The following is a 14,695-nucleotide window of genomic DNA, read 5'->3' as shown; positions in this document are numbered from 1 at the left end:
TGCGTGTGCTCCGCCAGGAGACCTGTGACTGCTCGCTCATGCTGAGCGCGCTGCTTTCAATGCTATTTTGGCAGCCTACTCAACATAGTGGGTGCGGACGATGCCTAGTCTAGTGTCTTCAATCTGTCTCTGCACGTACTTCGACCCACGTGCTCTGCGCACTTGTTTTGCATTACTAATCTACTTTACAGGTTTTTAAACACCCCCTACGGCTCCCTCCTAACCTCCAGGCCAGTAGAGGAGGGTAGGTCACCAATACTTCTGCATGTAGAACAACAAGAGTACTGAGGCAGATACTCACTTAATCCCTTTTATTCTTAACCTGATCACTTGCTAATACAGATGTATTTTCTACTGGTTTTTCCTGCAGCATTGCATGGTCCTCTGCCCAAACATAAGGGGCAAAAATTTTACTCAAATAGGGTAAGATCCCTCTTACCTGCATTTGGGAATGTACTGATGTGTCATGTCCCATGTGTGGGTCTTTTGTTTGTGCTTTGTGAAATCACATGTGTGTCACCTGCTTGTGCGTTTTTCCTTTTTTAAGTATCCTTCATCACAGAGATGCGTGATTACACCTAAGGCATGTTTTTATTCATTTTGGCCTAATGCATATTCCAGGTAATAAACGTAGGTATCATCCTATTTTCCATGTTGGTGATACCTTTTATAAGGTTTCTTTTCTCTTACAGGTCAGATTATATTTGTTCTTTACTGTATAAGGTATAGTTGACACCATACGGATGATTTGATGATTGGGTACCTATAATAATACGACAACTCTATTCCCAATTTGCTATAGGGTAAGTTTAACATGTTGTCCTGACGAATTGCCTAAGATCCTGCTGGACCACATAGGGCTAGAAACATTTTGGCCTGTGATATTATCACTGCTTGAGCTGTCAAGGGTCAAAGCTCCCAGGACAGCCTTCTTTTGTTTTTATTCATTTCTAGATAACCCATATAACAAATGTAAGAATGTACCTCTTAGTCATTTTTAATCACTCACTAACCAATCTACACTCACAGCACTCACCCTCACAGACTTCGTCAAGGCATCTTATGTTTAAGATCTCCGGCAAAGAGACCCTTTGAGGGACCTGCTGAGCATTGCAGTGCTGGCCCGAAGAGGAGCTAACCAATGATGAAGCATGACACCCATCTGGGTGTGTGAGGCTATTGCTTCTGATAAATACGATCCGCCAAATCCAGTTGCTCTGCTCTTTTCAAATGACAGCCTCACCCCTCTTTCTGTCGGGAAACATCACACTCTAGGGTTTCTGATACTATGGTGAATGTCATGTGTAATCTCCCAGTGGCATCTGTCCCAATTCCAGCTACCCAAATACTGTAAAATGGCATACAGGCTCAATGGAGCCACCTGTGCAAATGCAGAGTTGCTTTTCTGAGTCCATGCTGGGAAAACATTTTTGTGGAGAAAACGTTTACCCAACATCAGGACCACATGTGGTTTATCTGTTTCCATTCCCATTGTTGAAGTGGAGTCAAAGATGCAAATAGTGGTGAGAGCACTAGACCAGTCCCATTAAATCAAGCCTAGAAAAAGAAGCTCAATTTCCAGATGCCAGCTTAGCTTTATAAACCCATCTGTATTCTTCTTGGATTAGACATGATATAGTCACAAAGTCATATTGGAAGTAGGGAATGCACACCTATTTCAATCGTAATCCATTGATAATCCAAATAATGCGTTGTTGCATGCTCCTTGGAGACCCGCCTCGCCCAATTGGCACTTGAAAATAGAATACCAACATTTTGGGGCGACATACGCCCCAACTCAAAGGCACAGCTCACTGGTGCTTAAGTCCTTTGCTTGTATAGAAGCAAAGGACTTAAGCACCAGTGAGCTGTGCCTTTGAGTTGGGGCGTATGTCGCCCCAAAATGTCGGTATAGTCACAAAGTCCCCATGAAATTTTGGAAGGCAGCTGGCATTCTTCGTCAAAACAGAACTTATCAAGGCTAGTACTGTATAATGAAAAACGTTTCAAGATGCTGCTTTGCCTAAATGAAGAATTGGCTCACTGAAAAGTGGTCCACAATTAATGACCGAGGCTTTGTGTGCATGGTGCAAGGAGAAGAAGAACTTGTCATTCATGTTGTGCTTAACAACACAGAGCAATCATCACATATATCGCAGTGTAGAATGATGAACATTTCATGAAGGAGATTTAATCCTGCACTTTTTTTGTTGCAGATTTATATTGCGTGAACTCTATCTGAGGGTTTTGGAGACCTGTGCATGAGCAAGAGTTACATTACACAAGGACACATTCATTTTTTGGTAGGCGCTGGGAGATTAAGTGATTTGACCAGAATCACATGAAGGTGAGTCGACGCTGAGGCTCGAACCTGGTTCCGCAGATCCAAAGTCAGCAGCTCTGGACATAAGGCCACAACCTCTCCCCACTTGACTGAAGTAAATCTTCAACAATGTCCAGGGAGAATGGAGAGCAGTTTAAAAATGCCCACCAAAATACATTTCTGTAGGCCTTCCCAAATGTGGAAACAAAAATACCTTGGATCACTCATTACCACCCACTAAGAGAGATTACAACGGCAGACCTGTTCTCACTTTGTTTGAGAAATCTGCAGTAGATAATGTATTTATGCCTGCCAGGGATTATTTTGTTAATTACTGACACTTGTAAATGGAGGTATCCTCAGCCATAAATGTATGTTTAAGGCATGAAATATCTTTCTCCACAGTCTCTGACGTTTTTTATGTTCCACTTAGGTAATTGACAATGGCTGTAATATTTTAATTCTGGTTGTCGGTTTCTCCCTGTTTTGTTTTCCTATTACAAATATCAAGTATTTTCCAATAGATGTTTTTTGCATATAAAATATCCCTTAGAAGCACTGATCGGCTCTCCTTCCTAGATACATTTTTTTTCCGGACGGAAAATTCGCAGATACAGCACATTTACAGGAAAGTGCAAATATGTTTCTTCTCAGCCTTATGAAGCTTCAATTAGGAAAATGCATTTTAGGGAGTTTGGCTAGACACCTAAGTCAGAAAATCTCAAGGAGTCTGCCCCTGACACAGAACCACAGGTTTTCGATTTTAAGGAAGGAAGAGCATGGCATTTGTCTACACTAACTCAGGATAAATAAACTAATGTTGAAATTACATTTGTTCTGTATATGTGGAGAAGGCAAGGGTGCCAGCTACAGGCCTCTCCTCAAGCAAAGGCCCAATATTTCTATAAATAGGCAACAGGCATTGCACTAGAAGGAGCACTGCGCTGCTTATAGGCTCCCAGACTAGTTATCTTCATCCACACATACACATTCATATGCATACTGATTTTAATGATGTTTTTATTTACTAATATGACTTCACATCCTATTGAATAATGTTTTATGTTGTGCATAAGATCAAAGTACATTTTTCACTGCTAACACATTTTAAAATTACCCGCAATAAAAATACTTAAGTTCTCTATAGGGCTTTCATCAACACTATAAAGACTGGTCCCCTCTACACAGTAAATGCTATACAAAAAAATACATAAACACATGTACAGACTCGCTATCTCTTCTCTATGACCTTCTCAAATGGAAATTTAGATCTAAGTGCAGAAATATTTATGTAGGCAAATTAGTATTCTCATTAGCCGAGTCACAAAATATCTCTCCATTCATTGGGACAACCAAACCCCCACCGCTTTGGCTGAGACAAGCATATTGCACCCAGTCTAAAAAGAAATTTAACGTGGCCATGCCTCCTATAAAATGTATACATCCATACACAATCAAGAGAATATTTTTTACTGGCGCTTGAGAATGAATGGCAAAAAGATGGTGGCCCTGCGGTCAGAATTACTTATTGTCATTAGCTGCAGGAATGTTGTTTTTAATAAAAGCAGCCAGGAGACATTATCAAACTAAATTACAGCCATAATGTTAAAGCCCTGTGTCTGTGTCACATAGAATGCCTATTTAAATACATAGAGCAAATAATACTGCAGTGAAATTGTGCATTTGTGAAATATGTGAAGGGCCTTCTATTCCACAGCATAATTACTATAGCTAAGGAATGCTTTCACCTAGAATTTTCTTTTCAAATGTATATTGATTCGTACACTTGAAATTCCTACCTAGGGTATTAACACAGACACATTTCACGTTGATTTAGTAATAAAAAAATCGTTATTGCTTGACTTCAAGCTTCAGGGACGTTTGGTCCCACGAACTTTATCCACTTACAGTAGTGCATGATTAGTAATTTAGCCCAAACACACAAAAGGTGATGGGAGAATGCTTGCAAAAAGTCTAACCACTGGCAATCACTCGGACAACATTTCAGACCAGCGTTCTTTTTCTCACCATGCCACCCCATGTTGGAACCAGCCATTTGTAAGCTAGTCTTGATCCTGCTCCAATAAGAACAGTGCTGCCCAACCAGGTCCTCCCTGAAGTGGAACACAGGAAACCCAAAACAAATTTAGCCCACCAAAAGCCACTAGTAACTCTGCCCCCTTTCAAGTATTAGTGAACAGCCACTTAGATGTTTTTCTCTGAAAATATGTATCACAATCAGAAATTAACATGTGGAACAGGATAGCTCCACAGCTCACCCTACAATCATATGGACCCGCAATACAGCAATCAAGGATTAATCATGTGTCTCTTTTAAACCCACCATGACTGCAGATTTTGCTAAACTAATAACTTAACAGTAAACCACCAGGCTCACCAGACGATCTTATTTCATGTTCGCTCTGGAAATGTATAAAAGAATAGATAGACCCTTAATGAATAGAACTCGTACATTCTTCATTGTCACCTATAACCTTCCATGACCAGTTTAAACATGTAATTATTCACCCTCTTCCTAAAAATAAAAGGCCCTCTTAACATTTTTAGTACTATTTCCGTGTTTTGAAAAGACAATGATCAACAGTTCCAGAAATGTATTGGAGATAGTCATGGGCTGCAGGACCATCAATCAGAAATCATAGCTGGCAGTTGCACCAAATTAGTTGAAACAACCTTAGAATAATGTTGGATTGTGCTGTGAATGAATGTGGATGGTGGTGATGTGGGATCCTAATTGTAATTGACCTCACTGCCTCCTTTGATACCACTGACTCGACAAACCTACTGCAATGCCTCAAATCCTTTGGGATGGGTGGAACTGTTTTATCATGGATCACATCATTTTAACCAAACAGGTCTCAATCCATGCAAGTCAATATCTTTAACTCCCTGACAAAGCCACTTCCATGGTAAGGTTTACAAGAAGCTATAATCTCGTGTTTTTTACTTAATCCTTACCTACGTCCTCTTGCATTCCTGCTACAGAAGTATCAATCAAAATCTTACTTTTATCCTGACGACAAACATGTATTTTTTTTCTCTCCTCCAATCCTTCCATACATACCTTAGATATTTCCTTCACACCTGAAACCATCAAAAACTCAGTGGTGTTACAAAGGCCCCCCCCAGTCCCTGCAGCACCTGGGAGGGGGGCCGAAGTCCAGGGGGGCCCTCAGCAAAGTACCCTGGCCGGAGAGCTCCTGGCGGTCTCTGGTGGGGGGGTGGGGGCGGCAAGTACTTTGCAGGGGGGCCCCCTCAAGTTTTGTTACTTTACTGCCAAAACCAGATGAAAAACTATTTCTTGAAACTCAGCCACAGCAACATTGAAATACCCCCGCTCTTACATAAAATAAATAGTGGGACCTTATTTTATGGCTTTCCACAGTGTGCCAATGCCCTGCACAAGTTGATTCAGTCCAGATTCTTGGCATCGTGATTAACACTAACCTTTCTTTAGAGTCCTAGATATCAGCAGTCACTAACGCCTGTCCTTTTACCTTAAACAATTAAGAATAATCTTCCTATTCCCTTAATCTCCCACATAGTAATAGTAGCAAATGCCTCTGTGCAGTGAAGACTGTTATATGTAATTGCTTAAAGCAGCTTGTGAAATGCACAAAATATTTTATGGCATAATTTCCTCCGTTAGTGCAAATAAATTTAGGTAATAGCCTCCTCAACAGTTTAGAGCAGCTACATCTACTTTTACATTGAGGAATATAAATAATTTATGGAAGACATTTTTGAATTCATCTAAGCCATAAGTAATTATTAAGCCTGCATCCCTATCCATCACTTTTTGCCCTCCATGCCACCTCAGCTTAGACTCAGTCATATGTCAATCAGTCTTGGTCCTGATCTAATAGAGACGGTGCAGACCAGACTGCCGAGCCAAATCTTGTCTGAACCTAAAGCATACCAAGACCCAAAAAGGCCCATCTGGGCCTCTTGAATTGAGGGCAGCTTGGGTCCAGTGGCATAGTGGCCATGGGACCCATGTCTGGGCATACCCATCCCACATAGAGCGTCGCAATGAAGAAAACAACAGTAAGATTTTTTTCTTTTTGCCGCTAAATCCAAAAGGTATTCTCCTCAAGAACTAAGATCATCTGCCTAGGCTACTTTTACAGTTCCAAAATTCAATCTTCTCAAATGGGGAAGGAGATTCCTCCAGGTCCTTGGACCATCCCCCTGTATCACACTTCCTCTACACTCTTGCTAAGAATGTTATCTCTTTAAATCCACAAACTTAAAAAAACCTGGCATTTTACGTTATGAAAAATGGCACACCTCAGCAATATCCTCTTAGCCATATAAATGAGTCCCAGAAAATGTTTTATATGAGTGAATTTGAGCTTTACACATTATTATAAACAATTATAATTACATGGTCACCAAATAGCATTGAGGCACTAAAATTTGACAACAGATAACCCTAAACATAAATAGATATCAAAAGACTGCAAGATTCACAAACCAAAACCTACCAAAAAAAAAATAGAGACAGGCACAGAAAGATTAGACTGATGGAAAGGTGAACATTACTCCAAAGAACTTGTCACTGCAGTGAATCCTTTTTAAAACAAGATATCTTCACCCAGGAGAGAGATGTTTATCATCACATGCATGCAGGCATGCACGGCACAATTAAGCCAGACAGGAATTTAGCGGTAGTTTTATGGCTGGCCCGTTGCATGAGGCACACTTAATTAAGACTCTTTCATTGGTGGGAATCCAGAGTAAAGCTCCACATGCCTCGGATATGAGATAAAAGGTGAGCAGACACAGAATCAGAAGGACAGCTACATTTTAAATACCTTGGATTTACTCAGCTGCTTTTCTAGAAGACCAAAGTAAGCCACATTCACATAATTCAAATGAGGAAAAATAGTAGTCTTCACTACTGAGACCCTTTTTCTTAGGAAGTAAATGGAAACTTTTTCAGCAGAAACAGAAGTAATGACGTTCATAACATAAAGAGCGGCCTTAGGTCCGACAGTTTCCATTTTTGAAATCAGAATGTCTTGGGTAGGTTAAAAGGGCTTGATAAATTCCTAACATGAATATTCAACATAGCATATTTGAAACATAGAGTTGCTTTCAAACTTACTTGTACAGTTCGGTAAGGCCCCAGACCATGTTCCATTAGCGGTGCACTGCCTTGCAGATGATCCAGAAAGAACATATCCTTCCATGCATGAATAAATTACAGAGCTGGAGAATACTGTTCCATCAAGGCGAAATACCTTGCCATTAGCTGGTGTGCCAGGATTACCACATTGAACTGCTGTAAGGTGAAATGAATAAGGCATTATTAATGTGTTAGGAACATTCAAATACACAGATTTAAGACAGCAATAGCACTACATTGAGAAAATATGTTATTGCTGTGATTTACTCTAGCAGTACTCCTGAATTCCAATACAGAATAATTGATGTTCTACTCCAGAAGTAATCAAGAAGTGCTACAAGAGTAACTTACTCTTACTCATGCTACAGTCTTTGTGACTCGTGTCCAATCTGTATATAGACATGATGTTCATATGCATATTTTTTTCACCGACTTTAGTGATGACTCTGGGACTATGGGGCAGATGTATCAAAATACCTATTTGCGATTCTCAAACAGCGATTTTTTGAAAATCGCTATTTGAGAATTGAAAAATGGTATGTATCTAAAAAATCTCAATTTTTTAGCAATTTCTTATTATTCCTTATTTGCAAATAGCAAATTGCGAATTCGCAATTAAGGAATAATTTCCAATTCATTTCTATGGGCCAGGAGGCCCATAGGAATGAATGGGAAGTTATTTTCAATTTGCGATTCGCAATTTGAGAATTGCAAATTGAGAATAATTTCAAGGGTGCAAGGGTGTCATAAGGACACCCTGATGCACCCCTGAAATTCACATGTGTGCGCATATGGCGCACATACATGCCCTTCACAAATGCAAAAAAGTGCTTTTGTGAAAGAAATCCCAAATTACCACCAACTTCAAGTTGGTGGTAATTTGCGATTTCTTAATGAGAAATCGCACAACTTGGGTGCTTCATACATTGCATTTAAGGAATCGCAAAATTTGCGATTCCTTAAATGCAATTGCAAAATAAGGAATCGCAAATTTGCGATTCCTTATTTTGCACTGAAATTTGCTACATACATACCATTTTGTGAAAATGAGTTCCCAAACGCCGAAATTCTGCGAATTTCGGCATTTGCGAATCCATTTGAGCTTCATACATCTGGCCCCAAATCTACTAAAATACTGTTGGACTTGGTTCTTTATGCAAAGTCATCCCCAAAGGTTTTGCCTTTGCCTCCACTTTTTGATGAATTCATTTAGTTGGCATTAGGAGTCTGTGCACTTTACCACTGCTAACCACTGCTAACCAGTGCTAAAGTGATTGTGCTCTGTCCTCAAAACATGTTACATTGGCGTATACCGATTTTGGCATATTTACTTTATGTATAAGTCCCTAGTAAAATTGCATTACATGTGCCTAGGGCCTGTAAATTAAATGCTACTAATGAGCCTGCAGTACTGATTGTGCCACCCACTTAAATAGCACTTTAAAAATGTCTCAAGCTTGCCATTGCAGAGCCAGTGCGTGAAGTCTTCAGCTTCGATATCGACCAGGCAATATAAGCCTTTTACTAGGCCCAAACCTTTCTTTGTAATACATATATGTCACCCCTAGGGGAGGCACTGGACAGTGCAGAGGGCAAAGAGTACAATGTATTTAAAAAGTAGGACATATAAGTTTTACATGTCCTGGTAGTGAAACACTCTTACATTTGTTTTTCGCTACAGGAAAGACTACCACTCCCATATGATAACACTGAAGTTGCCTTATTACATTTTATAAGTTTAAATTCCAATTGGGATTAGATAACTAGATTAAGTTTGGTGTCTCTGGAATCACAGTTTAAAATCCTAATTTATGATGAAGTTGGACTTTAAACTGCAGTTCTGAAAGTGCCATTTTTAGAAAGTGGCCATTTTCTTGCCTTAGTCCTTTGGGGCCTAAAGAATGTCCCTGGGTCACATGAATTTGTGTAGCTGACAGTTGGGCCACAAACAGGCAGAGGCACACAGAAAATAGCCACTTTCTAAAAGTGCTATTTTCAAAAACTGAATTTAAAAACCACCCTTCCTAAAAGATGTGTTATTAAATTCTGAGTTCAGGGGTACCAGATTCCAATTTTCTATCTTGCTTCAATGGGAAGATATGCAGGTAAACATGTTACACAGCATTCCCCATTCTGTCTTATGGGCAAGAAAGCCTTTCAATAGTGAAAAACGAATTTGGCAGTATTTCACTATCAGGACATGTTACCCACACTAGTACATGTCCTACCTTTTACATACACTGCACCCTGCCCAGGGGGTACCTTGGGCCTACCATAAGGGTGTCCAATGTATAAGAAAAGGGAAGGGATAGGCCTGGCAAGTGGGTGCACTGGCCAGGTCGACATGGCAGTTGAACTAATCACATGTACTGCAGTGGCAGGCCTGAGACCTCTTTTCAGGGCTACTCAGGTGGGTGGCACAATCAGTGCTGCAGGCCCACTAATAGCATTTCAATTACCAGCCCTGGCACACTCAGTGCACTTTACTAGGGACCTACTGGTAAAACAAATAAGCCAATCATGGATAACCAACCACAATAACAATTTACACAGAAAGCATATTCACTTTAGCACTGATCAGCAGTGGTAAAGTGCATAGAGTCCTGTATCCAACAACCACAGGTCAGGAAAAACAAGAGAGGAAGAATCAAAAAGTTTGGGGATAACCCTGGAAAAAGGTCTATTTCCAACACATTGCCTCTAAGTTAAGACTGACTACTCTGTTCCGAACTACCAGGGAGTTGAGCACAGGCTAATTTGGGGTTTGCTTTGGGCTTACCTTGACAGGGATTGGGGTCACTGCTACCAGGGCTCACAACCCAGTCAACTAGTAACCCAATTTTTCACACATACCTTTAATGAACACAACATATTTTCTCTGAATTTGTTTCAAGCTGAAATACATTGCCATCCTACACTGGCTGCCTTACTTTTTCCACATTAAAATTAAAAGTCTTCCTTTAATGATACTCATTGAAGCTACACAAGAGTTTCAGTGGGGTTTTGGTTATTTTTCTCTCCATTGCACAATAGAGTCACTGCCCCTGCCTTGCTGTTCAACAGTTTAACAGTTTAAGCAAAACATATGATGACAGCAACATCAAAACTAATAGTAAGCAGAGTCACATTTTCTTTTAAAAGAAGAAATATTGGCCGTGCAGATAGTTCAATATATTCCTATCTTCACAATTCTCTTCCCTCCATTTTACTTTTTTGCACCCTACATAAATAGCATCTTCCAGAGTAAATCTATCTAAGAACAGTGTGACGCTGGTGCCTCCTTTGTTGGAGTGAAGCTAACTCAAAAGAGAGATAACCACTGCAGACCCAATGTGCCAGCTGACTAGGATCATAACAGAGTCTGCATTGAGAGACTCATTTTCGCCAGATTGCTCACTGAGGGCTGTTCCTAAGTGGATTGAAAAGCATTCAGCTTTTTTGAAATCCCCTCACTACAGACGACTCAAACACGCTGCCTCCAAATGCCCATTGTTGAGAGGACTGACTTTGAGAGGTGGCTCTGTGAGTCAAAGGATTTTGTAACCTCCAGTAAGGCATGCAATAACTAGTGTTCAGTCCACTCTAAAATGTTGTCACTGTTCAAACCACTGGTGTGATCTGAGGATGTGGGACTCACTCTGACTCCGTCTGTGACTAATTATTTCTTGACTGAATTGAGCTCCAGAAAATCAACCACGTGTTCACCTCATTACAGCCACTGACATTTAGAGCCTGACCCTTGTTACAATATTCCTAACAAGAGCAAAGAGGACACTTATATCTGCACTTTTCTGCCTGTATGATAAATTTAGTACCCAGGGCATCAACGCTCCTGCTTGTCTGTGCGTTCCCCAATTACTCCTATTTTCCTTTTGACTTTGTTGCGATACCTCTTCAAAGACTTTTTAATACAAGATATCTACCATGTCTGCACACTAGCTTCTTCTTCTCCGAAAGAGGTGCATCTGACATGTCCTTCTCTGCGTTCCTCTGACCTTTTCGTAGTGTTAAGCTGTAACACAGTCACTCCAACTACAAGTGAAGCCAATGGTGTTGGCAACGATTAGGGTGAGTCTGGCCTAAGGCAGCCTGGAAGTCCCAAAAGGACTGGTATGACAGCTCCTGTTTTATGGTCTGGATGCCGGTTTTTCCTGTTGGTTCCCTTGATAGTACTGCAAACATTGCCTGCAGCAAGCACAAATGCATGCAGTCTCCAAAAACCTTGAAAAACACTTATACGGCGTGTCTTATTTGCAAGTTCAAAACCACCACGATTTGCAAACGTAGGTCACTTTGTATAGCATCTTGGGTCATATTACAAATATGGTGCACTATACCTCTACGCACAGCAGTGCCCCTTCAAATTGGTGCATAGCTTGCAAACAGGAATAGTGCTCTATAATGATTTTGTGTTGCCCTGGGGGCGGCTCATTATTGAAAGACAAAGCACAGCCGATGCATCTTTCATTGTGAAAGCAGCACCAGCCTGCACTTAAAAAGGAGAGATAGAGATTCTGCTGCAGGTAGGTGCAATGAGTGGCTGCACCTACAAAAAGAGGGATATCTGGGGGTTCGTAAAACCCTTTTACCACCTCCAGAGAGCTAACCTAAGGAGGTGCACTGAGTGTGCATAAGAAATTGCAGTGCACAAATAATTGCAGTGCACAATCAGTGCGCGTTCTGATGGCCTCTTTGCCTCTGCGTCCATAATACGGCACAAGCACAGAGACAGAGTGCTTCCATTATTCGCATTAGTGCACACACTCATGCAAGTGAGGGAACGACCCCTTGAGATAGCATGGATGGTATATGCAGACCGGCATTATTGGTATTACAGAAGGGGTCGCACAGGCACATATGATGACTCCTGTAAACCTGGTGCTGTGGGACACAAACAATGGGTGTCCATGCCTGTTGCTCCCCGATTCACTATTGTGGGTCACTTTTATTTTGGTGCCAGGGCCAATTTTCTATCCCATCTGACCCTGGCAATGGTTAGGTAAAACATACTGCCCTACTGTGCACCACCGTTAGAAAGTCACAGGCTAGATGGCTAATTGGAAGTTCTGGATAATCAATGCTAGGTGGCTACATGTCTGAGCTTACTGAAAGGTGTACTGGTGATCTATGTGCCCTGCTCTGCAAAGAGGCGGAAGGTGTCAAAAACACACGGTTACACAGGTGGTGCTTTCTGCACCTACACTATCCCTTGCTGGGGTCAATATTTAAGCACTTTATCAGTACCCAACTCAACTTTTTGTTCACTGAAGTATTGTAAGATTGACTGTGTCATGCATCTGATAACAAACAAAGTAAAATTGCTTTGAAGTGAGCAGACAGACTGGGAAGTGGCAGCGCTTCCACCCAAGGTGGATCTTATCACTGCCTTCTGCAAATGTGCACTAACTGCATGGGCCGTAGACACGCGTTGTGTTTGATTAAATAATTGGAAAAACTCCTTAATGTGCAATGATTTCAAAAGCTTTGGAACCAATATAAAATATTTTCTTAGAGGGGATGGAGTCTGCTGACGAATCAACAAAGATTCACCCGTATTCGGTGGAATAAGCGGTCTTGTCTTAAAAAAAAGATGATTATCTTTTACATGAGAATGGAAAATATTGATAAAATGATTAAAAGGAGCGACAACTTTTAAAGTTAGGCTACCATAGACGTTGATTTCCTGTGGGAGGGTCGCAGCTGGGAATTGTTTTCTATTTGTGAGACAAAACTGATTGAAATAACATATGATCGCTCATAAATGACTGGTTCATTGCTGTTTTCAGATTAATACATCATGTCTAGTTTACAAATGAATTTCGACAGATTCATTTAATCGTAATAGTCTTGCCTCAAGTGCATCACTAATAGAACCATACATTGAGTAAAGTCTAGAGCTCAGGTTTAGAAACACATATTCACAATCACAGATTGAACATCACTTCTCCTGTGTAATAAATCGGAGAAGAGTAAGTAAGCCGCTGTAAGATGGCGCTGCGCGGTTCCGCGTCACTGGGTGATCTGGCGATCTGCTGGTCACAGGAGTGAATCTTGGCTATAGGGACATGCGAAATGCGCAATATCCCATGGTAAGGAGATGCATCTGCAACCAGCGGATCAGAAAAAGAGGTCTGTAGGAGAAACGCCAATCATGAGAAGAATTCCTCATTCTGCACTTTGAGGAGTGCAAGGAAGGCGGAAGTATTGTACCACCTTGCACGGTCAGTTGACTCTGGTAATCCCTTTAACTTCACACAATGACTAGCCCTCGGCAGAGCTCTTGCTGTGCTTGTTTACCGTAAGATTCTGAAAGAGTTATGAATGCCACAGCCCATCTATAATGTTGGATGCTGAGGCCAGGCTCGATAGTACAAGATCAAGCAGCATGTTTCCATGGTCTTTGTGAAGTCTCAAATGTTATGGAAAACCAAGGTTGATTCTTTGTCAGGAAGAATTGTCATCTTGAGCCGGTTCTTCAGAGATTAACTAGTTCTAAGTCCTACATTTTTCCAACCGTTCTGCAACTTCTTTCCCAGTACTTCAAAACTTCCGGATTAGCCCAGGAAAGCTTCTTGGTCACTAGCCATGGGTTCAAGTGTAGTAAATGAATTTTCCCACTTTGAAGCAGCTTCATAGTCAAAAGTGTAGTAACCAACTGTATTGCTGGGTTTCTTTTCCGGAAAAGCAGTTGTTTCTGTACTTGCAATCTTCTACACTTTCCCACTGCTATAAAAGGGATTTGCCAGCAGCCAGGGTCCACCAGTCACAATCTGAACCCTCTTCTCAAGGTGGGTTAGCAAGAGTCTCCTGTGGTCCCTAGGATTACTTTATCAGGTGTTGCACATCAGTCAAAGCAGGAGTCTGCACTTTTCAGTCCTTTGCTTAACAGATTGGAAGTCTTCCAACTAGGGCATTTATTTTCTTAGTTTAGTCCAACTCCTTGCCTTGAGAATGGTTGCCACCAATAATATGAAATGCACTAAGCAACAATTAGCTGAATTCAGCTAAAGTTCGCAGACATTCGTCTGCTGGCTGTTAGAGCACCATGGCCAGTTAATCTTTCTCAAAGCTGACTTTCAATCAAAGTAATCCCATAATGCTGTTCTCCTATTCTGGCAAATTGAGCTGGGACTAAAATGAACTCTTTTTCTTTCTTAATCGCTCCCAAAGCTAACCTATATCAACCCCTTGAGGATCAAATTCTAACTTTTCGGCTTTCC

General features: G+C 41.0%; 1 protein-coding gene across 1 annotated transcript in view; it reads right to left on the bottom strand.

Moving 5' to 3' along the window:
* CSMD3 (CUB and Sushi multiple domains 3) overlaps positions 1–14,695 on the bottom strand; it is a 3,006,114-nt gene that overhangs the window by 188,470 nt on the left and 2,802,949 nt on the right. The window contains exon 59 of the mRNA XM_078686868.1: positions 7,455–7,631. Within this exon, the coding sequence (XP_078542994.1) occupies positions 7,455–7,631 (177 nt within the window). The remainder of the gene's footprint in view (positions 1–7,454; positions 7,632–14,695) is intronic.

The sequence above is a fragment of the Lissotriton helveticus genome, chromosome 4_1, assembly GCF_964261635.1.
Source record: "Lissotriton helveticus chromosome 4_1, aLisHel1.1, whole genome shotgun sequence".
NCBI lineage: Eukaryota > Metazoa > Chordata > Amphibia > Caudata > Salamandridae > Lissotriton > Lissotriton helveticus.
Note: the sequence above shows the minus strand (reverse complement) of the source record. Positions and strands in the feature narration are given on the sequence as shown.